Genomic DNA, 25,945 nt, shown 5'->3' with positions numbered 1-25,945 from the left:
GCCTGAACCACAGCTAATGGGAACCACTCTTTTCCCTCTTCTTTAGAAATAAGGTTTGCCTTAGACCTCAGGTTCTCAGTCGAACAACCTTCCATGAATTCCACACCACATCCCATTACCCAGGTGTCCCCCTCCACCACCCAATGTGCAAACTGTAGATGAAGAAGTCATGAGACCATAGGCCCTTCCCTGGCAGGTGCATCGTGCCTGCTTCTTCATCCTCACCTCTCAGCTCCAATTCCCTCTTAGTGGCACTCCAAGCTCTGTGTTCCCAGCCTATCTTCCCTAGCTCCACAAATACTTACCTCTTGGCCCACATATCCTTAAGCATCCTTCCTCTTCCCTCTCTGACTCTTTCTGCCCTCCAATTTGCACAACACTGTTGGACGACATGCTGAGAGATTTCTTTCCCAACAGATGGGCTCACAAACAGGGAGTGAAGAAGGTGATGGAAGAGCAGCAGCTCCCTAGCCATAGGGTATCCATACACATTCACAGCAACGGGTTGCACCATGCCTATATCATTATGGGCTAAAAGCCTTCTTGAAACAAAAGCTATTATTTCTTATAATTTGTTTCTGTTGTGTTTTTAGGCTCCCTGAACAATAAAGGGTCAATATGCAAGATACCATGCCTAAAATATTAATTCTAAGTCATCTAATGATAACATTTCTGAAGATAAAACAGATTCCCTTCCCTCAGTATATGACCACCCTACGTCCCCATATACAGGTGTTTTCACTTGGTCACTGGTGATTGAGAAAGCAGATTACATCTTTCAAGAGGTTGATATTTACTTTCTAATTTACACTGCATAAATGGGATTTCAATCATCAGCCACTAGGTGTTTTAGTGACATAAAAATATTGTTCATCAGGAATGGAAAGAAAAACAACAAGGAATTGCATCCAAAGGATTGATTTACCTTAGGCTAGCATTGCACTTCTACTTAATCAAAATATGCTATAAGAGGGGAAAATAAATGTCTACAACACAATTAAGAAAAATAACCTCAATTTGTTGCTCACAAATATTTTTTAAAAAATCTACCCCTTATGCCAGCATTTTGGCTCACTGTGTCTACTCCTCTGTCATTAATGCTCTCTGCCGTAAGCACAACTCCTAGCTGGGGATTCCAACGCGTATGGGAGCTAGGATAAGATTCCAGATCTCAGTTGTGCTGGCATGAAGATAGGTCTCCTCAGTGATAGAGAAGACAATATCCTAGGGAGACTGGAATTAGTCCTATTCCACACAATTCAATCCAAGATGTAAGGCATATCAAGAAGCAAGTAATTACTAGCTAATGGCTGTGGATGGAAATGTAACATGGATCAGCAGCCTAAGCATTTCATGACAAGTGACAAGACAGCTTGAGAAAAGGGGGATTTTTTCCAAAAGGATGAAAAGTGTCAAGAGCAAAGAAAAAAGGGTTACCTCTTCGGTTTGGGAGGGGCTGATTCTAGGCATTGGAGATACTTGTGGTGTTTTCAGCTGTGTACTGTTGCTGTCTGGAACAAGCTCTCTGTGGATTGACTGAATATGGTTTTGGAGTTCACTTTCTGATTCAAACTTAACATTGCAACTAGAACATCGAGTCTTCAGTCCCCCTGCCTTGCTTTTGTTCTCAATGGAACTCAAGTTCTCACTTTGGCCCATGCCTTGTCTGTTACTGCTTGAAGGGATGTTGACACTTGGACTACCACTTTTACTGAGATTAACACAGCTAGCACACAGACCATATGGCAGACCGTTGATGTCAAGTTTCACTAAATCCTGTTTTGAGCGGAATTCCTTCAGGCAAGACGCACACTTGTACAGTTTCTGGAGATGCTGTGTGCGTCCTGTAGACTGCACGGCAGAACCATTTCCAGTCTTCTGCATATGGAACGTGCCATGGATTTTCAGTTCCAGCGTGGAGGTCACTGTCTGCATGCACACCACACAGCGGAACCCTGTCAAGGAGTTCCTCAGGTCAGGGTGCATTTGACAATGCTCTAAAAATTCCTCCTCGCTCTGGAGGGGCATCTTGCAAATCCTGCAGTTTCCAGTGTCCAGGCTCTTACTATGTGTGACCTTATGTTCAGTAAGAGTCAGAAGAGACGGAAACCGCTCGCCACAGATTGGGCACATATAGTGTTTCACTGGTCCCAAGTGTGTCTGCATGTGTTCTCGGAGCCCATTTTCAGAAAAGAATGTTCGAGAACACACATTACACTTGTAATTCCCTTTAATGAGTTCAGCCTTTTTCTTCACTATGGCACTTTCTCCAGGTCGAATGTTGTGGTCTCGAAGCTGGTGGTTTTGCAAGAGAGTCTCCATTGTGTAAGCTGCTCCGCAAATGTCACAGCCATACATAGGCTCAGATGTGTCCACATCTTCTTCACTGCCATCGTGGCTGTTATGGGACTCCTGGCTATTTGTCAACAAGGTCTGGAGTTCCACTTCCTCTTTCTGAACTTGCTCAGATGCCCCATTGGTTCCACAGTTTGGAGTTTTTGTTTCAAAAACACAATGCTTTTCCCTTAAGTGCTTTTCCAGCAAGATGATAGCATGGAAAGCTTTGCTGCAGAACTTGCAGTTGTACTTCTTGCTGTGCGTAGTGATGTGACACTGCAGCTCCACTTCTGTACCAAACGACTCACCACAGAAGATGCACTTGTGTACTTTGCCTTGGTTCTCCAGGTGGTTATGTTTCACATGAAGCTGTAGGTCAGTCTCATTGCGGAAATCCCAGTTGCAAGATGTACATCTGTATACTTTCTTTTCATTACTGTGCTTCACAGCCAAGTGTAGCTGAATGGAGACCTTGGAGTCAAAAACCTCTTGGCACAAGGTGCAGCGGAAGAACACGAATGTATGCATGTCCAGTAGGTGCTTCTGCAAGTCATCCACAGAAGTGAACTGCTTGTCACAGCTTTCACAGATGTAGTAGGTTGAGGTGATCATGAAATGAATGGTAACATGCTTCAGCAGAGACTCCTGATTTGGAAATTCCTTGTTGCACTGAGGGCAGGTCAGTTTTGGCAGGACAGTGTCAAGATGTGTTTTCAAATGAGTCTGAAAACCGTCCAAGGAAGTATACTTAGCACCACACTGATTACAAATATATTCCCCTGCAGGACGAGGAGGAGCACCTCCGACTGCCTGCATCATCTTTAAAGAGGTCTGCTCAATGGTTACAGGAGATAATGGACTCATGGCTCTGGACTTTTTTCCATTGTGGATGTAATTCAGCGCCAAAGGAATGTTCTTATGGTTCTCCTTGATATGCTTGTTCAGTTTAAGAACACTATTAAATATTGGAGAATTTGTACAATAAGAACAAGAATACACTTCCACCACTGGATCTTTTGGGGTTCCAAGCACAGGGGAACCAAAACGGGAACTGCTAAGATCACAATGGACTTGTCTAATATGCTCTTCCAGAGAAGAATCTGTAAGAAATCCCATGTAGCAATGGGGACAAAAGAACGCATTACTGTCCTTAGCAGCAGGGTTGGCAAATCCATGAGAACAGCGGATATGTTCCTGAAGAGTGTTGAGGTCATTGAACACTTCAGAGCAGAAGTTGCACTGGTACACCATGGCAGGCATGGTAGAAACAATCAGTGCTGGGTCTGGAGCTTCATGGACTTGCTTAAGATGTTCATTCAGATTATAGAGAGATGGCAATACCTCCAAACAGTACTGACAGATATGGGCTTGTTCGGGTTTATCTAAATGCATAGTTTTCAGGTGTATCTGCAAAACTGCAAGGCTGGAAAATAACTGTTTGTTGCAATAAATGCAGCTATAAGTAACCTTTGCTTGTTTACTCGAAGGACCAGTGATATCTGGCACTTGCTGAGCTGCCCGCTTCCTTCCACGCCCTTTTGGTATAGGAGGAGCCGTTTCCACCATTGTTGAACTATCCACTGAGAGATTCGAATCTGGAGTAGTGCTAGATACTGAGGTGTACCCCACAGTTACCAAAGATGGGCTGTTGCTGTGGTTGCACGACTCTGGTTGCTGGTGACTGTCCATGTGGCTGTACAGCTCCTCCACAGTATGAAAGTTCTCAGAGCAAATGCTGCATGAATTCTTCTTCTCACCATTATGAACCTGCTCCATGTGATTTACCAGGGACGTTTCCTCTACAAAGAGTTCATGACAGTAAACACACTGAAGAGCAGATCGATCTTCATTAGGGGAACACTCAGGGTGACATTCTGCAATGTGCTTCTGAAGATCTTCAGGAAAATCAAAGCCTTCTTCACATTGACTGCATTTCTGAGTGTCTTTCATTTTCCAGTCCTCCATCCGGGAAGCGGACTGAGAGCCATCTTTGTTCCTCTCGTGAACCTGCATGTGTCCATGCAGTGAACTAGATGACAGGAATCCACGTCTACAAATGGCACACTTATATGGCTTGTTGGACGTATGAGTCTTTAAGTGAATTTTGAGATGATCACTCCTTGAGAACGCTGCATCACACTCACTGCAGTGATATTTTTTGTCTCCCGTATGAAGCTTTATGTGGCGGTCCCTGCTCCGTTTGTGTTTGAAGAGACGACTGCAGTATGTGCACTTGAAAGGGAGCTTGTCACTGTGACTTTGCTCGTGGTGTTTTAAGTAGCTGAGGCGGCTGAACGATTTGTCACAGAACTGGCATGGATAGGGCAACCCTGGGCCTCCTTCCTCTTCACCAAAATCACAGCCTTCTCCATGGCTCGGGGAAGTCTGATCCTTGCTGGAAGGCGACGATGCTGGCCATGAGCAAGAGGGATCATCCTCAACATCCACTCCGTCTGAAATGAGAAAGAAACACACCCACAAGCTTAATCCCAACAGTTCAAAGGAGAAAATGCATATGAATAACACAGGTCTGCTAGTCCTAAATAGCTAAAACATATTAAACTCAGACTAGGATATTTGCTACAATGCTATCCAACAGTTTCAAGACTACATTTATTTTTATCATACTGTAAAACATTAAAAGTTATTAAATAGTTCTATGCCTATATTAACTTTTTATTGCTTTTTTTATCATTCTTTCAGAATTACAGGATATGTATTATACATTGACAATTTTATTAAAATGCAGATTTTAATATATTTAATGTTTCTTTTGTATCCATTGCAAAATTATTTGCATATTATGTGAGCATCTGAAGAGTCAAAGGAAAGGAGAAATATTACAGGAATTATTTAAAATTAATATAGTCAACTCACATGCCTAATATTTAATGAAAAGATTCCCCGTTTGCCACACGTTTGTGGGATTTTTTTCCCCTTGAAGTTGATTCTGAACACAGAAATCTTTTAAAGGCTGTTTCTGAGAGAGACTTAGGTGTTATTCTAAACAATAATAGGAAAAATTACAGGGGAGGAACAGGACAACAATATAAACAGTGATGTTTTCCTCTAATAAGTGCAACCAGATTTCTCCAATAATGACACAATTCAGTTACTGAGAGCTGGCAGCTGGATCATTAAATGTTCAAAACAAACTAACAAACTAACAGCCAGGATCAAGGAAAATAAGAAAGTGTCACAAGGGTCAGTTGTGAACTGCATTTTTCTTTCCTTTTTAAGTTCAAGAGGTTGCCCACCATTTCTTCCTTTTTGCAAAGGCCTCAGCCAACTGAACTTCCTCAGTCCAGCAGAACCTGTACTGTGAAGTGATCACAGACAAAGCAACTTGTAAAAAACTGGAAACAGGAAAAATGATAAATGTTTATGGTAAAAGCTGAAAGATTTATGAGTTACAAGGAAAAGACAAAACAGAAATGCTAGCCAGATAATAAACTGACTAGCTATCTCTGGTATTACCTCATCTCTACACAGGGCAAGTTGTAACTATTTTTTTCAACAGATGTGCTGTATAGCTTTTGCATCTTCTGTTTTAAATGCAGATTACAATACTGCAATGATCCTACTTATCTTAACCTAAAACTTCTTTAAAAATATTAAAAGAATGCTTGAAAGACCACATCAAATTATTCTATTCCTTTCCAGGGGCAATGCTTGGATTTTCTTTTTTCCCTTTTAAAAATAAAACCGCCTACAGTAAGACTTCAGAAAAAGACAGGATAAACCCCTTGAAAAATATCTTTCTTAAGGTATTCTTGCAAAGCAGTAAGTTTCTTAACATCTTCAGCCTTCTCTCAAGAAATTTACTACAACAACACAAAAGTTAGAGCTGGCCTATATTATACAAACAAATTCCAAGCCTGCTTACTTTAAGGTAAAGAGATTTTACTAGATTATCAACCTCTTGCTTATCCACAGGAAACAGATGAGGATTCATTCCTTTCCTGCATCTAGAAACTGATGACAACGCCATCTCACTATCAATGCCAGATGGCAACCATCTAACTCTGAAAAAACAACCAAACAGCATTGCTGGATGCCTGCCCATTGACACAATGCTTTTCAGGATAAGTTGGAAATTGCATGAGTTTTTATCCTCTTGTTTACATCTTGGAGAAGAGGGTTTCACAAATATTACACACTTTTCCCACACAGACACGATATGGATCTGTAATTACCTGCATACAAATCTGCATTAATTGTATATACTTAAATAACAAAATCAAACTCTGGCCTGAGTGCTATGTTTTTGAACTGAAAACAAAGCTGTTTGGTTTTTTTTAAGATAAAAATTGAAAAATAAAAATCCTCCCTTCCAGTAAAAGTACTGTCATCTGCTAAAATGCTTCCCAATGTACTGAAGCAAAGTTCCAAATAAAATCAATCAGGTGAGTTTTTAAGTTGATACATTAATGACTGCAACATTCATAGGAGACTTTTAATGTAAATCTGTGTACTGCCTTTTCAAATTGCCAGGTTTGAATCTAAAACTCGAAATTATCAAAACAGTGGAACAAGCATTTGCAAAAAAATATGTAAACGTTTCCTACAGTTTTAAATTTTATTTTAAATGCATCTTTCCAGCTAGGTCTTTTAAATTGGGAAAATCTTTTGTCCTTTAAAAATCCAATATATTTCTGACATACGACCACTGCTGGCAGATAAACACGAATTTATGTCAAGCAACTGAGTGAAGAAAAATAGCCTGTGACCGCCTAGGCAACATATTTTGTAACCAAATTTAGTATTAAAATGTATATCCTATGGAGAAATGATATATTATTCTATAAAGCTTTAGAGGAATATATAGGAAGTGTTATAAATACTGCCCCATCACTGATATAGTAGTAAATCACTTCCTTTTTGTGGAAGTTTTACCTATTATACAACTATTCCTCCTGGGTCGTGGATCTCAGCAGACTGTTGGGCTGGCAGCAGGGTCAGGATCAAGCATGGAGTGTGACCATGGCATAAAACCCTTTCCCCCACTCAATTCTCCTTGTTTGCTTGGGGATCTCTTCTCAGCTTTTATACAAGGGTAAGGAAAGCAGAGGGGGAATAGTGACACTATAGCACAGAGATGGCTCTTACTTTCCAACTGGCAAATATAAATGTGTGTCACTTTGTCACTGCGTTTTTTAATCTGAGCCCATAATAATTCTACAGAGCAATTCTGTTTGTGCAAAAAGGAGAAGAGCAAACCACTTACAAGTCTGACTTCTGTTCCTTCAACTTGAGATGTGAAAATCTTTCAATCTCTCAGAGCTACAGTAGAACCAGCAAGGCAGGGGGAATTCCACACAGCGGAAGACAACAGGATTTTCCTGAGTATGAGCCAACAATGCAGCCAATATGCTTTCCCGGCTCTCCCTCCAAGCCCGGCATGGCGGAGCTGGGGGAGAGTTGGTGTGGAAGGGGCCCTGGTGGCCGGCCACTGCGCTCCGGAAGGAGGGCCCCTGGGCTGTGCTCACACAGAGGGTTTCAAAGCTGAGCCTGTCAGCTCTCAGTGACCCACAGAAGGACTTTTGAAACTGTCCTTTTGCAACAAGGGAAATGTTTTGCTGCAGTGACTTTTGCTGTGCAGACTCCAGCCTGAACACTGGGAACATTGTGTGCAGTGGACTAACATGCCAGGTGAGCTCAGGGGCTCTCTAGGAATGCATCTGGAGACAGCAACCAAGAAGGAAACTGGACTAAGGGTAACTCGTGCTACAGCAGGACATGAGGGATGGCAATGTCTGTCCTGTCATCTCCCCACCCTTTCCCACAATGATGCTGTCCCATAAAACTAAGGTGCAACTATTAAGAGCATCTCTCTCAAAATGTCAGTGAAGTGCAACTTCATGTGCAAGCATAAGGTGAGTAGACCTGGGCCCTCAAAGCTGTGGCAGAGGAGCTGAACAGAAGGACCCTGCAGCAAACCAGAGGCTCGGAATGCAGACTCCATTCCTACTTTCCCAGGGGAGCTTACCACAGAGCCAGCTCTGTGTTGGAGGTAAAGTTTGACCTGCTGTCAGGGTAAAGGGCTTCAAACCCCTTTTTACCTATCACTCTCACAGAAAATACAGTTTGCTGCTACTCTGCACACAGCTGCCTGTATATAAATCTGCAGACACCTACATACTGAGCTATAAGTCAACATTACAAATACTGATCTTTAATGTTATAACAAGCTGTTTTAAAATACTCTGGACCAAATTCAGATGCACACATACAAGTCCCCAGGAGTGGTACATATCTATGTGAGGGTAGAATAGGGCTCCAGGTATTTGACAGAGTGTTTATGGAGTTTTAAAATATATTTTCTCTATTGACCTTTTTTTTTTTCCTTCAGCACTCACTAAGTGCTACTTACTGTAAATGCCTTTTTTGTGTTATGGCAAGTATTCTGAGTTTCAATGTGATGCACTTAACATGTCCATGTAAATTTTTAATTTTTGGAACCAGTCACTTCACACTCGCTGACTCTAAGAAAGCTCTAGCACTCACAACCCAAAAACTTTCCAGAAAATCAGCTACAAGGCCTAAAAGTCTATTTAAAGATGCAAATGTGTGTGAATAGTTAGTGCAGATGTTTTTCTACACCAACTGTACTTGCTGAGTTTCACCATTTCCATAAAGCACATTAAAACAAGTGTGTGAACACTCTGAGATGAAAGTACCAAGCACTCCTGAGACTTCCAGTGGAAAGTAGAGCTGCCTGACTTTTCTCCAAGCAGACAGGAATGCCCATGATTCAGCAGCCTGAGTAAATAAAAGAGGTCCTTATTTCCTAATTTTGCTGGCTGGCCACACTGCAGCAGTCTCTGTGCTGCTGCCAAAGGGGATGCAAAACTGGAACTACACCCAGCAGCTGAAGGACTGTCTTTGTTAGCCAGCCAGCCCTTCCTGACCATCTTCTGGCAACAAAACTACCGTATCCTGCAAGGAAGACCTCCATCTCAAGCTTGATAATTCTCTAGTCTGTCTAATAGGACAAAACAACAAATTTTGCCTGGTCTGTGTCAGAGGAGGACAGCTGGAAACTCAGTTAGTAGCAGAGTAACACCTGTTCGGTCGTATTGATGGGGGAAAGTGCTCACTAACAGAAAAGTGAAGCAATACCAGAAGGAGTTATCCCACAAAAGCGGGGGATGGAGGAAACATCAGAGCACAAAAGCACCTCTGTGGAGTTAGCAGCCAGCTACTCATGTGCCAACTCCAGTAGACGTGAGGTCTTAAAAGTGATCTTATCCCTAGTACTGCTGACTGAATTAACAGAACCGCTTCAGAAAGACGTTACTGAGTCACCAGGAAGGTCTATGACATACACATGCTTTAGCTGGAGTACGCTTCAGGGTACTTGCTTTACCATGGCTTATTTTTCTGTATGACTTAAATATGTTTTTGCTTCCACTAGACAAATGGCCACATTCCTAAAGTAAATGTCAGCTAACCTTTGTGTGCCATAATACATAGGGTTCCTCTGACAGAACAGAGTTTACAAATAAGAACAAATTAATATTTTCAATATCCTGTAAGCAGCAGTTTCCCATTTTCCCCATTCTGCTGCTCAAGTAACTGGGGCACAGACAAACTGGAGCACTTTGCCTCAGGTTACAAATGTAATCTGTGCAAAGGAGGAAACAGAACTTGCATCTCTCTGGTCTGAGCCATTCCTGCAAGAAAAATTCTCTATCCCCCTGAAACACAGTGCTGGCAAAATGCCTAAGCTGCTGGACTCGAGTAAAGAGAAAGCCCAGCAGTTTAGCTGGACAGACACCCCCAGCTCCGGGTCCTGCTGATATGTTCTCGCTAGTTTGCCCCCGTAACGGTAACAGCAGACTGGTCACACAGCTATCCCCCAGGACCTCATCTGAAGCACTAAATAGCAAGGTTTCTTTAACAGGTACAAAATAACAAGTTACATAGGATGGTAACAGACACTAAAAATGAAATATCAAGTATACCAGGCAGCAACACATAAACCCATCTACTCTCTACTGCCACAGGCATATGGATTGTGAATGCACATGTATGTGTTTATGCACTGGATTGCTATGTAGTTATTATTTGTTGTCCCACTACCAGCCAAAAGCCTGTTTATATGCCAGTGCACAGACATACATGCACTCATACACATCTATTGAAAACTCGTAAAACAAAAAGCTTTGTTAATTTACCACATGGCTACCAGGTAGAATTTGATTTGTAAGAAAGGAAGGACTACATAGCAAGTAGGTAGTTCAGTTAACTGGATGTATGATAAGGCTCCACAGTTTTAAATCCTTGCATTTTTGTGCAGGTAATTGAGTGGAGTGGTTATTATATATCATATAGTTTACTTGTAATGGCTGTTTCAGGTTTTAGCGCTGGCCACATTTTATGTTATTACCACCACTAATTGTCTGCAGGGCTACCTTGAAAATGAGATAAGGAATCTTAGGGGAATATGCAGGTGTGAATAAATAGTAAATGAAGAGGTTAGATATTGCTGAAATAAAACAATATTGTACTGTGTGCTGAATATATCTAAATAACTAGAAGATCAAAGGACAGTGTTTAAGCATTAATGTGACTTCAGTGATGGCCTAACATACATGTCATGAAGCAAACTATATTTTTGAAGCTTTTAATAGAATTAGCAGATAGTACTAGACTCTAAAGTAATTTTAAATAAAATATACATTATTACATAACATTGTCTGTTTACTTTCAATAGAAATGTACACAGTTTTGGAAAAGCTGAAACTTTAATATAATCATCACATTTTTTTCACATCAGTGACCCCACATTAAACTCACTCATTTGTCTCATAACTTATTAAATGGCTTGAAAACTAATACTCTGTAATGGGCATTCAAAAGAGAAATGTGAACTTTAAAAATTATTTATAATTTACAGATGTTTTTTAAAATCTATCAATATTTCAAAACTGCTCTGGGAGCATCAATTAAATGCATTAACAGTTAGATTACTGGGAGAGAAACATACAGGGGTTCCTGACCAAAAGAACTGAGACAGCTGGTAGGGAGGTTTCCCCATTTTAAATTTCATAACCAGAGGAAAGGCAGCTCCCAGAAACAACAAATAAGTCACTTTAATACCTCACAGGAAAAACCTGCTTGCTTTTATAAAATGCTTTTAATGCCTACATAAGTAGTTAACATTCCTGTATTGCTCTCCTAAGGTAACCTAAGCCTCCAGTTCCATTATGTCTTCTTCAGAAGACATATTACTATTACATATGTAGAGAGGAGCATAAATGTTTTCCTTGATTGTTGCTTAAAGTTCATTTGAACAGACGGAGCCCAATGAATTCCATTTTCTGCAGCCAAATTAAAGAAAATGTAAGCAGTTCACATTCTGCTCCACCTTTCAAATCATACACAAAACCCAATTTGCAACTAGAAGAAAACAGAGCTACCCTTTGCTTGTTTGAGGAGGCTGGTATTTTGTGCCTCTGTAGGCAAAGAGAAAGAATAAGTAATTTTCCAAAGTCCTGTACATATAACTAATGACAGTCACCATCCTCACAGCTTATTATACTGCTTTACATAATTGGGAATCGCATGTCACACAATTAATTTACAGGGGTTGTTTAGTTGTGACTATACAAGCACTAAACGATCCAAATTAGCTCATTTGTCCACTGCTTAAATGTGACAAACACATTTACACTGTAGTTCTTCCGCCATTAAGTTGCTGTTTCTTTCAGTTGTTGTTTTTGTTTGTTTGTACAATATGAGTCAGAGACCACCAGGCTTGTTCCATCTGAAGGTAGGGTCAGAAAAAAACACCCTGAGAATAATTACACATTTAGAATCAAGACAATGGCAGAGCAAAAGCCCATTCAAATACTCCAGCAAACTTGCACATAAAAATGATTTCCTAAGAACCTGTATATTAACAACCTCATGTATTAAAAGTAGTGATTCAGTCAATCAGGTCTTTGCTAGAGAATAATTATTATAATTTGTTGTGCTGATAACAGTATTTGTTTTGCTTATTAAGAACAGCAAATGGCTAGGGGATAACAGTTCAGGGTTCCTCACTGGACTCCAGTATTTCCTTCTGCATTCTGCTTTCACTGGGTCATGCTCTCCCCAGGTAACACCATGAATAGGACCAAAAGCCCCCTCTCTCCAATCTTCCCCCATGCTGCAGCTCCTTTTGAAAGCATCAGATACAGCAGCCCCTGTAACACAGTCCCAATCAAACTTTCCAGTGACATGGAGGTACTAAAATGAATTGACTGTTTCTTTCTTTCTTTTCAAGGTCACAATGTAAGGAGCGTGTCTTAAGTCAGAGAAATGTCATTCTTTCTCTTTCCCAAAATCAAATGGTCCAGAAGATCAGACCCTGAGAGCTGAAGGAGACCCTGCTGCACAGCTGCCCTCCAAGTCCCCATTCCCACACAGGTGCAGGGCCCTGCAGGGAGAAGGGCAGGCTGTCAAAAGCTCCCTAGCTGGAGGCTCAGACAAAAGATGGAGCCCCTGGGCAGATTTGCAGGTAGAAACCCCTGAGATGTCAAGCACTACCTTGGGTCCTGATTTGAGTATTTCCCTTCTTTCAGTTAATCTAGAGTTTAATCATGAAGGTCTGCAGAGACTGCTGTTGGTGTACCTTACACTCGGATGCCTTCCCCTGTTTTTTATAATGTATGCCTGTCTGTCCCACTTGTGCCTACATTCCAACCACCCCAATTCATTGCTTCATTGCCTCTAGATCAGAACAGCAACAGCAAGACACAGTTTGGAGAAGGCTAAACTAGGACAAAGAAAAGAAGGAAGGCAATATGTGGAGAAGCAAAAGAAAGGAATATAGGATAGAGAGAAAGAAGGGAGTAAATAATTGCATCTGAAAGAAACCCAGGCAAAGATATCTGAAATTTTTTTCAAGGAAATGGAAAGTAAAAGGAAATTAAGATCAAGCAAAAGCAGTGTAGGCAGTTAACGCTTTCAAAAACACATCAGTGTTATTTTACAGTGTGCTAGAATTAAATACAGTAAATAAACACAGAACTGCTTATTTCTCAGAATGACAGAAATGTGGTGGCGGTCTTATTTACACAGGTGAAAACTCCTGGACCTAGATCTGCAAAGGGACCTAGGTGTCTCCAGGAGCCTAAGAAGCAAAGAAAGCAGGATTCATGGGGCCCTGGGGGGACAACCAGGAAAAGGTCTGCAACCTCGCAGCTTGGGCACTCAGCTGGGAGAGGGGAGTACTGGGCTCTTTATACATTAAAGAGGCACTGGATAAAACCAAAAATAAACTTAAGCTGAGTTCCAGACTGCAAGAACCCCTGGACTAAATGAGTGTCCTTCTCAGAAGGTTAACAAGTTCCTTCTCAAATGTGCTCCTACCAGCCCTATGAATAGGACACTCTTTCCCTCATCAAGCCCAGCTTCCAGGAGACGAGACCCCTGCACAACTGAAAACCCTCTGCTCAGAGGCAGGAAACATGGCTTTGAATCCCCTCAGGATGTTCAGGAAACTGAATCAAGACATCATGCCATTTAATACTTTACCTACTTGGCCCCTATGCAGGGAAGACAGGAACACAGCATTTTCTGCTGAAAGTGCCCAACAAGTTCTGGGCTTAGTACAATGCTCTCCATGCAGCAGACTAATCAAAGGCAATGGGTACCCAGATGCTCACACTACAATGGTTTGCACAGACTACCAAACCACAGCAACCTGAGAAACTTTTCATGAAAAGAAGAAGTGCCTACCAAACTGGGGCAAACTCAGGGAGCTAAGTTTTGGATAACCAATTCTATTTAGCTTCTTATAGTCCCTCCACATCCCATTTTAGGCTCCCTTCTTTTCGATCTGGCTGTTGTGCTGCACAGATGTGCTGCACAGCTGTTAAAAAAGATGTCCTGGAGCAAAGGTAACCTTGATTTTTAAACTAAGCCAGTGCTCAGGATGGCAGACAAATGCTTACGCCCACTCCAGTGCAGCACAGTGACACGGGGGGCAGCATGTCTTTTCAATGTAGTCAAAGTGCTGCGTAAGACAGTCCTTTCTCCCTGACCCTTATTTTCCCCAGGTTGCTTGTATGGGAACATGTGTGGACGTCTGTGCCATGGGACAGGCACTGCTTGGCAGATGTACATAGTTTCCTCTAAAATACAGGCAGTCTAGCCTGTAAGGGGAACCTAATGAATTTCCCAGTTCAAAATGGTCAGAAGACCAAATCCTACTATGAAGCTGTCACATGTAAACTGCCACACCTACCATCTTCCTATCTTGCAGAACATCACTCTGTGTGGAATTCTGCAAGGTAAGAGTTGCGTTTGAAATATATATTTATGCTTTTTTCGGTCCTCTCACGTTAATACAGGTTTATTTGGGTGATTAAATTGTAAAAAAAGGTGAATTTCCTTGCAAACGGCAGATTTTCCCTTCTCTTCTGTAGAATTCCCATTCTACAAAGCCTGCTGAAACTCATGATTAACTGTCTGAAATAGAGGCCTCTCCAAAAATAAAGAGATATCCACTTTGTTAAAGACTGTATCTAAAACAACCCTTTGTAGCTTCCTCAGTGTAGAAGGAAAGCCCGACGTTAAATACAGTAAATTAAGCCTTCTGCTGTCAGAGCTGGAAATAAGAACAGAGCAGAATAGTGGCTGGATTTGAAATGATTCTTTTTTTTTTTTTTATTGTCTTCATTTACATCCTGTCTAAGGTCTTCTGAGGAGCTCAAGGTGTCTTATCTCTGGTTACCAGGGGGTATTTTGCAGTCAAAGCAGTTAACGTACTTTCTCTCTCTCTTTTTTAAGACCATCTTATCTTATCAGACAGATCTCTCCAGGCTGAGGAGAACCCATACTTATCAGCTGCTGTACACTGTATTGACAGCTCAGTGCTGCGAGGGACAAACGAAAGCTTAGGGCAGAAAAAGATCAGTTAACCTGTTCCACTCTCAGTTTAGACTAATCTTTGGTTTGTCTAACTTCAGGAAACACTGTACATTTTTTCTCCATTTACTTGGACAACAGAGGTGCACAATCGCATCATTGGTTGCTAAATCTGGTGCACAGGTACAGGCCCCCTAATAATCCCCAAGGCAGTCTGCCTGTTGACTTGTAAATGCCAGCAGCACTCTGCTAACCTCCAGCAACTCCTTCTCCAGGTGGCCTCAGAGGCAATGGGCTGTTCTGGGAGCACCTGAAAGTTGCTGGGATCACCCAGTAGGCAAAAACTAAGGGCTGCACAGACTTGCAATTTGTGAACCAGCCTTCCCCTCAGAGCAAGGGGAAGTATGCACACCAAGGGCCAGAAAAGGAAAGTAATCTAAATAATCTAAAGTAATCTAAAGAAAGTCTAAATGTAAGTAATGAGGATGAAGGTGAACCTGAAGAGCATTCTGCAAGCCTGCAAGCCTTTACAGCATGCTGTGATTGGTAACCAAGAGCAGTCAGCCCTGCTAACTGGGATCTCTAGAAAATACACAGGACAGATTTCTCACCACAAAAAAAGACATAGATGGCAAGATTCCTCTTGTCCTTTTACTGATGTCATGAGAAGTGAACCAGGTCTAAAAAGTTACAGCTGTTGGTACTGAAAAATCATTCACCATAATTTCAGGTAGAAAAACATTCAGTTGTAGATCGAGCCATGTGCCGGTCCTGCTTTCTACTTTTTTATGTTTATTTTTTCCCTCCCTTTTGTGTCCAAACACTCCATGAGCACTTTTTTTATTAGTGATAACCCTAGACTTTCCCTGCAGAGAAGGTTCACTATTAATTGCCCATTATCTTGGTGTGTCAGCACAAAGGAGAGGGGAAGAAATTCTCATCCAAATGGTTTCACCTCCCTCTCTTGAGAGTGATGCCCTTGTCAGGGCATTAAAGACATGAAAACCTGCCACTTATCAGAATTGTGTTTGAATCGAACTACTGTCCTTGAAAACAGTAGACACCAGATACCATCAAAATAAGCCACATTGGCAGATCCTGTTCCACTGTGACTTAGGCAACCTTTATACAGCTTAGATACACACTTGTAACTGTGCATGATCGGTAACATTACAGCTATAGTTTCAAACAAGTAAGGCATGTTCTTTTCCATTTTATAAAACAATAAGCATATTAAAAATAGCAACTGCTAGAATGAAGAAAAGTTGGCTAGCATCTATGTTAAGTCTCTAGATACCATATCAAAATGTGGGATAGTAGTATGTACAGATTTTTTGAAAAGAGATGGGAGTAGAAGGCAGAAGATACATATGACATTTTTTATGAAACAGTTTGGAAGACTTCGACAGTTTAAATAAGCCTAAGGACACACCTGAATGTAAACTCATTGCTGAACGAAATCATAAAATTTTTTAATTACTTCACACCACCAAATCTTAACCAAACATAATTCAAACCTATCAAAATGTTCAATTTGCTTGCTAGAATAAAACAATATTTCAAAGGAGTCTTTAACAAGTCTATTAACCTGATCAGAAATGAAAATAAAAAACCAAACCCCAAAAAACTTAAGTTATTTCCACAGCAGCAGAGCTCTATATGTCTTTTTTGGACAATAATTGACTGCCCTCACTTTTCACAATTTAAAGTCACAAAGAGAGAGGGAAAAAAATAGAAGAAAGTTACGCTCTGCTTTTAACAAGTAAACAAGTGTACAAATTAATTCAGAGAGCTGTAATTTTGAAAATTTTCTATGTTTAATGTGCACTGCAGTTAAACTACTTTTTCTGTACAAATTAATTTACTGCATCAGTGATCGATGTTTATGTTTAGGCAATTTTATTTCTCAGTATGGTAAAATTAGACCTAATAGTTGCAACCTGTTATGTCCAATCTGTCACTGAAATTCAAATTGCCTTTTTCCTATTATTCAAGGAGCAATTTGGAGGAATTAAAGCCATCTAAAACCAGAAGACAAACAATTCTCTGTAAGGACTCAATAGCCTGTGTCATCAACCTGTTCTAGAAAGTGGTGGTCCTTCCTTGGCAGTACCATTGCTACCATATCCTCCGGTTCAGAACATTTGCAGCCTGAAATGCCACAGAAGGCACAAGTGTCTGAAAACAGCAGAGCATTGTGCCACTCCTTGCAGGGAATGTTAGGACAGGACAGATTTTGAAGTAACAGAAATAGCATTAACAGCTAATAGAAAGATCATTCTCTCTATTCTATAACTGTTGATGTTCAGATATTTTCAATTAGCCATCCATGTATCTACAGAAAATAGATTTTGTTCTTCAACTGGGACAAGTTAGTTATTGCCATCTTGTTCTTGTCAGTGAAGCACTCAGCTCCTACCGAAAACCACTATTTATTGCTTCTAGTACTGAACTATACGTGTTGAACTCTGTTTACTACCCATTGCCTTACTTTTCCTCACTTCAAGTGAAATGGCTGTACTATCCACAGCAGACTATTCCCATGAATCCCCTGAGGCTTCTAGAAGCCTAAAAGACTTTCACACATCTTCCAATGTATCTTATATGTTTCGATCACATTTTAATTTCTGGATGGGATGTTGTATGCTGTTTCTGTTCTCATTTTTCTGTTCTATTCTTAAGAGCCTAACAATAATCCTCCTCACAATTAAGAAACAAGTACTCACTATCTTTTCCCCTCTCACACATCTACCATTATCTTTAGTTTTATTTTTTCTCTCTGTGTTTGTGTTTGGGAAGGACAGACTCATTTTTCTCACATACACAAAAAAAAATACTTCGCCTTCCAAACACCAGTCTGCATACAAGTTTTTGGTCTTGTCGGTGATGGATGGAATAGAAACAGTGAGATGAGAAATAACATTGATTTGAGGAAATTTTGCATTTTTTCCAGTCATTTTGTTTTACATTCTTTCTTTCATCACTTTTAAAATTCCAAGTAGGCTCATTCCTTAGCAAGATTGTTCAGTTCATCAAGATGATTAATAATTTTACAACTAGGTTGTACTGATTAATGTGGATTAGCCAAGTGATTAATAATTATAATGTTTTGCAGGACCAAGCTGCCCTAAACATCTTGGTCTTTGTTGACAGTATTTTACAAGTGGAACTTCCTTAGATGGATATGTAACTTCCTGGATTCCCAAGGCTCAGCAAAGTGGCATGGCCTTACCCCTGGGTTCACTCCCCCATTTTAGTGCTCATAAACCATTTTCAGACGACAATATTTGAACTAAGACCCTTGCTTTCTGTACAGTATTTGGCTGCTATTTCCTCTTCCTCCTAGTTGTTTGTTTCATTCCCCTGATTGACGTTATCAGACTTATCTCGATGGGAGGTAAAACATGCCTTTTTACTGATTCCTATACAGTTTCTAAAACAAAGACCTGAACTTCTGCTGATCCCTCGCCAGCCCTTGGCACTGCACAAATAACATCATCATTTACATGGGCTTGGGTACGTATATAACACTTAAATCATTTGTCCAAGGTGGAAAATAGACACCTTAATTCTAGTGCTTTAATTTGAAGCACAGACCATTGTATTCCACGATTACATTTACATCCTTCCTCCTGAAGTGGCCAATGAACCAAATCACTATTTATCATCTATTGTACAAGATTTCCTGACTCTGCTTGTGTTTAGACTCCTGTTTTGCTGATACTGGACTTTACAGTATTGTCAGTCTCCAGAGGGGCATATAAAAGTACAATCTATTCTTACGACTGAATAGCAGGCTCTGTGTTAGGTAATGCATTGGCCAGTAGGCTGCACTTTCTTGCTAATTACAGTGGAAGTTTTCTCTTAAAGAAAACATGGCATAGCAAATGGCATGGAATCAGCTTGCTTTCTAATTGGAGCTTTCTTTTTAATTTTCTCAGTAATAAGTTTCCCCATAAACACTTTCTTCTATATTTGGATACTGGATTTAACCCTCATACAAAATAAGACACAATGATATATTTATTTGATCTTTTCTAAAGCACCAATTGGAAGCCAAGTAGCATAAAGAGCCAAATGCAAAACAGTAAAAGCAGAAAGCAAAATCTAATAGCATGTTACAATATGCTATACACACAGAATTCAAAAGGGACCTGCCAGCCCCAAAAGATTCAATTCCTGACTAGTTAGAGGAAAGAGAAAAACAAAAGGGTAGCAGATGCAAAAACAAAGGTAGGGAGCCCATAAAACAGTCATGGATAGGCCAACTGAAATAAACAGGGCTTGCAGCTTGCCTTAAAGGCAGCCAGCAAGGGGCTCTGGCAGGGAGTTCCACAACCGAGGACAAGAAACACTTGCCTTCAGCCTGTGCCTGACTCAGCCCAGGGAGAGAAAGCTGACTGTGTCCAACTGTGAGCAACTGCCAGGCAGGGACATGGAGTGCAAGGCTCTGCCCAAGAACCAGGGAATTAAAATTTCAAAAGCTACATGGACAGAGCTGTACTTTTTAATGTATCAGCCTTCCACCCCAAAGAGGGTCCAGATCAATTTCAAGGGAAACAATTAGGAGCACATTACAGTAGTCTAGCCCAGATGACTGCAGTATGGTTTTTGTCCAAGATTAAGCAAACTGTTCAAGTAAGTTGGAAATCCACCCCTAGGATGTAGAACTAGGGCCCTTCTTTCTGGGGAAGGAACAATGTTGGTCAGTAATACTCCCAACGAGTATCCCATGCTAGCCTGAAAATGTGTCTCCCCACATCCCAGAACACCAGAACACTTCCTGCTTCTTTATTTCAAGCCCATTAAAAAGGCAGCCTCAAGGCATATTGCCTAAATGTTTCTCCCCATTTTCCACAGCCTTGTAGATGTTGTGCTACCACCAGTTTCACTCCTCTAAAGCATGTCTACTGGAGACCCATGTTACATGCCTGCAAATATACTGCAGACCTCCTGTAAGCAAGCACAGCTCATAGCAGACCAAATGAAAATATCACATACTGCGATGTCTCCAGCCAGTTAATGGAACTGTAACCTCTAACTCCCCTGATATCTCACATCCCACATAAAGACAGAGAACAGAAAAAAAAAAGAAACCCAAAACAGGAGATGTAGTGGAAGACTGCCTCATTGGAAAAAAAAGCCAATACTCATCTTGGAATAAGGTATTACCCATTTGGTCCAACCACTTAATTGCTCTTGGCCAGATGCCAGTTTTGGGTTAGCTCTTCGGATAGCTGACAGGGTCTGCAGTCATGGGACAGGAGCCCTCACCCGCAACATGGACACAGTGGCAGCTTGAGGAGGGAAGAACTGGGGAGTGAAGGGTACACTAGGAGCATCCTGACCATCCAGAGGAGCCAGTAACAGCTGTTCCTGCCGAGCTACAGTCCCAACACAGGGTCACTTCAAAAAATTGGTAATCCAGGCAGAATCATGCTGTGGACTGGATCTGGCTTGCAGGACATTTTTTGCACTAGTCTGTGTCAACTCCAAAGCAAAAGCTCTTCTCTGACTTTTACTGAGGCAGAAAAAAAGCCTGTTTTATGGCTTTTTATCTCATGGGCATAAGCCCAATCAAAACAATCTGAAATGCAATCAAGACAATTATTTTTTTATTTGTTCTGATCCTAACATGACTGCAAAGGAGACTGATAACCTTCCGGTCTGATCTTCATCTTCCTGGCAAAAAGGAATATGAACAGCAGAGCAGACAATTGCTGACTTTGTACCAATGTGCAGGCAGCCTATACTAACCAGGCAGCCTGTAACAGGAAACATTTCCAGGAATTTTACATGTGTTTTTATTACAGCAGGATCTGTTTTCTTGGTTTAATTCAGTCGTGAGCTCGGATTTTAGAATGCAGTGGTACAACATTCTGTCTGCTGCTTAGAGAGTGGGAGGGCTGAAGAAAGGCTGCATTCTCCTTGAATTTTCTACATAACTACTTGGCTTTTGTTCTTTGGCTCTAATGTCTGCTACTTCAGCCCAGGCTTACCATCCCCACATTGGACCACTTTACTTGCATGGAAAACTTCCAGATCTCTGCTGCTGTTTGATACAAATTACTGCCCCTGAAATATTCTAATTTGCTGACCTCCTTCACAAATGAAAAACTGCATTCCTGTGAAGAGGCAGTTTGTACCACCTCAGACTGTCTTATGTGAGGTAAAGACAATAAGTGACCCTGACTTTATCACGAGCTCCTACTCATATTACAAGAAGAATTCAACCCTAAGTGACCATTTTCATAAGCTCAACTACATTAATTCCTTTCCCCATGTATTTAATTGCAAAAAACCTAATATTACTGTGTGTGGCAGGCATGATGTACTGGTGATGTACTGAACACACTGAGGAAACTTCTAGCAAGACATTTATATCAATGAAATATTAGCAGACACATCCAACAGACAGGGAATAGCAGAAAAAGAATTGGCCTATCTTTTGAACACTAGGCTATTTCAGTTAACTTAGGTCAAAGTACTGAAATACACTAAAATCCACAGTCTCAGAAGAAAATCCTGGCCCTGTTGAAGCCAATGGAATTTTTGCTATTAACTTTTAATGGGACGAGTATTTTAGCTTTGGTCTGGATCTGATTCGAGGTAGGGTTTAAGAAAATCAAACTTATTGCCTGGGAGTCTAGTGGTAATATTCAAAACGAATGAGCTATATTACTTGGGTTCATGAGGAAAACACAAAGTGAAAATTATGGTAACTTTTCAAGGTTTATTAACTCAAGTCCCATAGCCTCGAGGGGCTATCTCCATCTGCCCTATTTATATGCTACCATGACAGTTCTTGCTCTTCAGTACGTTACATTAAAAAAAGTCTTTGTATTGTAGAATTTTTTTAACTTCCCACAGAGAAGTATTTTCAGCGAAAGCATACCGTGATTTTATTTTAAAATAATTAACTATAAAACATGTTTTTAACCAAGTACAAAACTTAAACATCAACTTGGATAAAATTCATTCTGAAGTGACTATTTGGAAAGCTAACATATATATGAAAAATATTGTTACGTGTAATTTCATATATATATAAAAATAAATAAAGGCAGATTCAAAATGAAAGTTTTCCCTTCTTCCACAAAGACCCTGAGATGTAAATCACATCTTTAACTAATTCCTGATAAAAAATAAATCCGTATTTCTGAAGTCACTCTTCCAGAAAACCTTGCAAGTTTAACTGAGCCACAGCTTGCATTCCAAAAGTGAGACCTCCTCCCAGGGACCACACTGCTCCTGGCTCTTCCCTGTCAGCTGGCTGACTGGCTTGAGGTATCTCACAGGGTACAATTGCAGCATGACTGCATTGAAAGAGGGTGTCTCTTGGCTGGCCCAGTAGTGTGATAAAGGAAATATAGATCTGAAAACAATATTTTTGATGACACTAATGGCCAAACTTTACCTCTCCCCTGGTTCAGCTAAAATGAGATGCACAGTGGTTCATTACATAGTAGGACGTCAAGTCTTAGTGTGTTCAGGTGTAAGCAGAGCAATTTCTTAAACTGCACTTAATAGCCCTGTCACAGGCACAAGAACTACTTGCACATGGTCTGTAAAGAGCTGCTTGATCATATGGCATGGCTCCCTACTTCCAGATGTAACTGCCTTGAAGGCTAACCAGCATGCATTGTTTTGCAAATCCTACATTTCCTCATTAAGAGTTGCCACAAATATTTATGGAGTCATGAAAGGCAGATAGATGGCTTGCAAAAGATCAGAATGATTCCTGTGTGCTTTCCACTTTGCGAACTTAGTGAAGTCCTGCTTTATAGCTGACTCTGGAAAACTTTTAGATGTGTCTCTCTAGTTCCTCTCATCTTTTCACCATCGTCCTACACTTCAACTAAGCTCGCAGTTCCAAGAGGATCAAGTTGCTTTGGTCAAGTTTTCAACACTAAATATTGAAAATTTCCTGTACTCCCAATCATTTTGGCAAGAACTAACTTGTCCTTCTCTACTGAAATAAGTGCTGATCTACAATCTGAGTCATATTATCAACATTTTTTTTGGAGTGAGGTGTTCAGTTGTTTGGAATTTGCCCTTTTATGGATTATTAACAATGCATGTGACTTCCTGAAATTAATACACTAATGCTTTGTTTGCTGGCCCTCCCAGTCAATTTCTAACCAGGAACTGATTTGTGTGGAACTCTGCTGACAACAGTTCTATTTTCTCCACCAAATTACATACTTGAATAGCTGAGTGCTCCATTATAAAAAAAAAAGGAAAAAAAAAACCAAAAAACCTCCTCAAAATCTTACTGGCTTTCGCCTAGGCTCTCAGTCATCACACTCATTGGATGTGTTAGGCAGCAGTGTCTTTTTTTGAGCTTTACACTGTTTTTTTCCTAATTTACTTGTTAGATATTTTAAAGCCTTCTTAAATGTAAGATGCAAGATTGTTCCTATGAAAGATGTGTCTCTGACAGGCTTACTACTTTTCTACTGAAGATTTTGCTCTCACATTTTGGAGAGATGTAAGGTAACATCAAGAATTAGTCTGCATCGCTCTTGTATTAGTGTAAATTCATCAATTTCAAATGCGTTACTTTTGTCAGATGTCAGTGTGAGACCTGTGAGATCAGATTAGGCACACAAAGATGACTTTCCATTTTATAGAGCTGTCTGAAAAGCTTCTGGTTCTTAAAGATGTGTAGTTCCTGTAAAAATGACTGCTGAGCCCTGCAGATTGAAATATTTTATCAATATGTATATTTTTAACCACCATAGGAATTATAATTATCAACATCAGTGGCAAGGAGGAGTAGACAACTTTTGTATAGGTTTGGCTCTTCTCTCCCCATTTCCATTTACAACTGCCAAACTGCCCGCTCTGTTTCTTATGTAAAATTGCAGATGTCTTCCTATTAATCAAGAGCCTAATACACTCCAGATGAATAAACAACTTCAGCACTGCAGCATGTACCTCACTTTTTAAACCCGGGATTTATTGGAGTGGCCTGTTCCAAGATCTCTTAACTTAAAAAAGATGGTTTATTGTTCCTCACTTCTACAGCAGTGGCCTAATAAATGCGTTGAAACTATGTCTTTGTCCCTTTGCAACCTAGTATTCAAAGAGATTTCCAACCCTATAGTGTAACATTATCCAAATCCTTTGAAACCCTAAGCAGTTGCTCAAACTCAATCATCCAAATACAGAAGACTTCATAGGGAATGGAGAGCCAGGTGATCCCTCAGCCAGCAGTGACTGGGCTGCAGCAGTGGGCAGCCCCCAGTTGCCTGCAGAATGCTACAGCACATTTAGTGATGTTCACTGCATCCCCATGCGCCATCCTACAGCACAGGGACTGAGCTTCTTCTCTGCAATGCCCATTTGTAGGGAGAACATGTAGCTCCCAGTATTTCCCTCCAATTACAAAAGAAAAAAAGCAGTTCAGGGGAACTCGTACTTGTGTATCAATTCACCGATATTAAGTGTTTCCAGTATTTCGCTGCAGATTTTGCCTGTAAACCAGCTAATCAAAATTGGTTTAAATATTTCTATTTAAATTAAAATCTTTCACAGCCTAAACTGTTCTGTGTACTTTAATTTACATTCTCTAAATTGGAGAAAAACAGATCCTTTCTTTGTAATCATGTAGAAACAGGAAAAGGAAATAATAATTAGGGTTTTAAAGCATATATTAACTCATGGATTGCTAATTTTATCATTATTGTTTCAAAATATTGGCACCCTCCTTAGAACTTTCAGATTACTAATGTGCTTGCTAATATTGGACTGCTAAGGGTGGTTCTATTAATAAGATGTATGTATATAGAAAGCTGGAAAAAAGTAAAGGTTATAATATTAGCATACCTTACTCATTTTTAATTAAAGAATTAAAAAGCCCAGTCTTTGGGGGGTTTGGGAAAATACTGTAGCCAAATGAGACCAATTAACTTCATTAGCTTCTGCAAATACCTACTTTTCCGGCACATTTCTACTTTTCCATCTGCTTCACAACTACACATGTCTACAAATTAACATTTTATTTATGATTTAAGGTTCCAGTTCATAAAAATTAGGCATTCATTGCACACAGGTTCCTTTATTTATTGAAAAATCACTAAATTAAATATCTTTAATTCTTCACTTTTTTTTTAACTCTGAACAAAAAAAGCATACATCTTGCAACTGCAAAAAAACACAACGCAAATCAGGGTTGAATCTTGAAAGTGGAAACATTGATACAACAATAGGAACTGCACAAAAAACTATTTTAAAATGAGAGTTGGAAAAATTCAGAATAAAGAATATGATAAAAGTGCCATTAAGATGCCCTACTGCTACCTCTGAGTTACACAAACATTTTCCTGAGCCATTTGTTATAGGTTAGGAGTCAGGCAAATCTTATCACACACAGCATCAATTTCACTCGTCTTGTTCTCAACTGTTCAGTATCCTTTACAGCATGGACCACCAAATCTCCAGCACTTTTCTCTTAGGAAGAGTTTTGCAATGGTTACTAATGTTAATACAAAAAGTAAATTGATTATTCTAGTCATTCAGCAGTAAAGAAAATACATTTACAACTTCGATATCAAGCAAAACCACTAATTTACCTCAACCTCACCATCATTATGTATTTCACTTATGATAATATAGCAGTTTTAATGGACAAGAAAACCTTCTCTAATGCATCATACTATTAAAATAGTTTTAGAAAAAAATGGTAGTTTTATGACTTGGATGAAGGGAGCTATTAGGATTGTTTTACACGTCCAGAGAG

General features: G+C 40.2%; 1 protein-coding gene across 2 annotated transcripts in view; it reads right to left on the bottom strand.

The window, feature by feature from the left end:
* The window catches only part of ZNF521 (zinc finger protein 521), a 212,602-nt gene that overhangs the window by 132,264 nt on the left and 54,393 nt on the right, over positions 1 to 25,945 (bottom strand). For both annotated transcript variants that reach the window (XM_029959431.1, XM_029959432.1), the window contains exon 4: positions 1,438 to 4,790. In XM_029959431.1, coding sequence (XP_029815291.1) covers positions 1,438 to 4,790 — 3,353 coding nt within the window. The remainder of the gene's footprint in view (positions 1 to 1,437; positions 4,791 to 25,945) is intronic.

This window comes from Manacus vitellinus, unplaced genomic scaffold, assembly GCF_001715985.3.
Source record: "Manacus vitellinus isolate BGI_N305 unplaced genomic scaffold, ASM171598v3 scaffold_1_pilon, whole genome shotgun sequence".
In the NCBI taxonomy this organism is placed as follows: domain Eukaryota; kingdom Metazoa; phylum Chordata; class Aves; order Passeriformes; family Pipridae; genus Manacus; species Manacus vitellinus.
The sequence above is the reverse complement of the archived record's forward strand: the minus strand, read 5'-3'. Positions and strand labels throughout refer to the sequence as shown.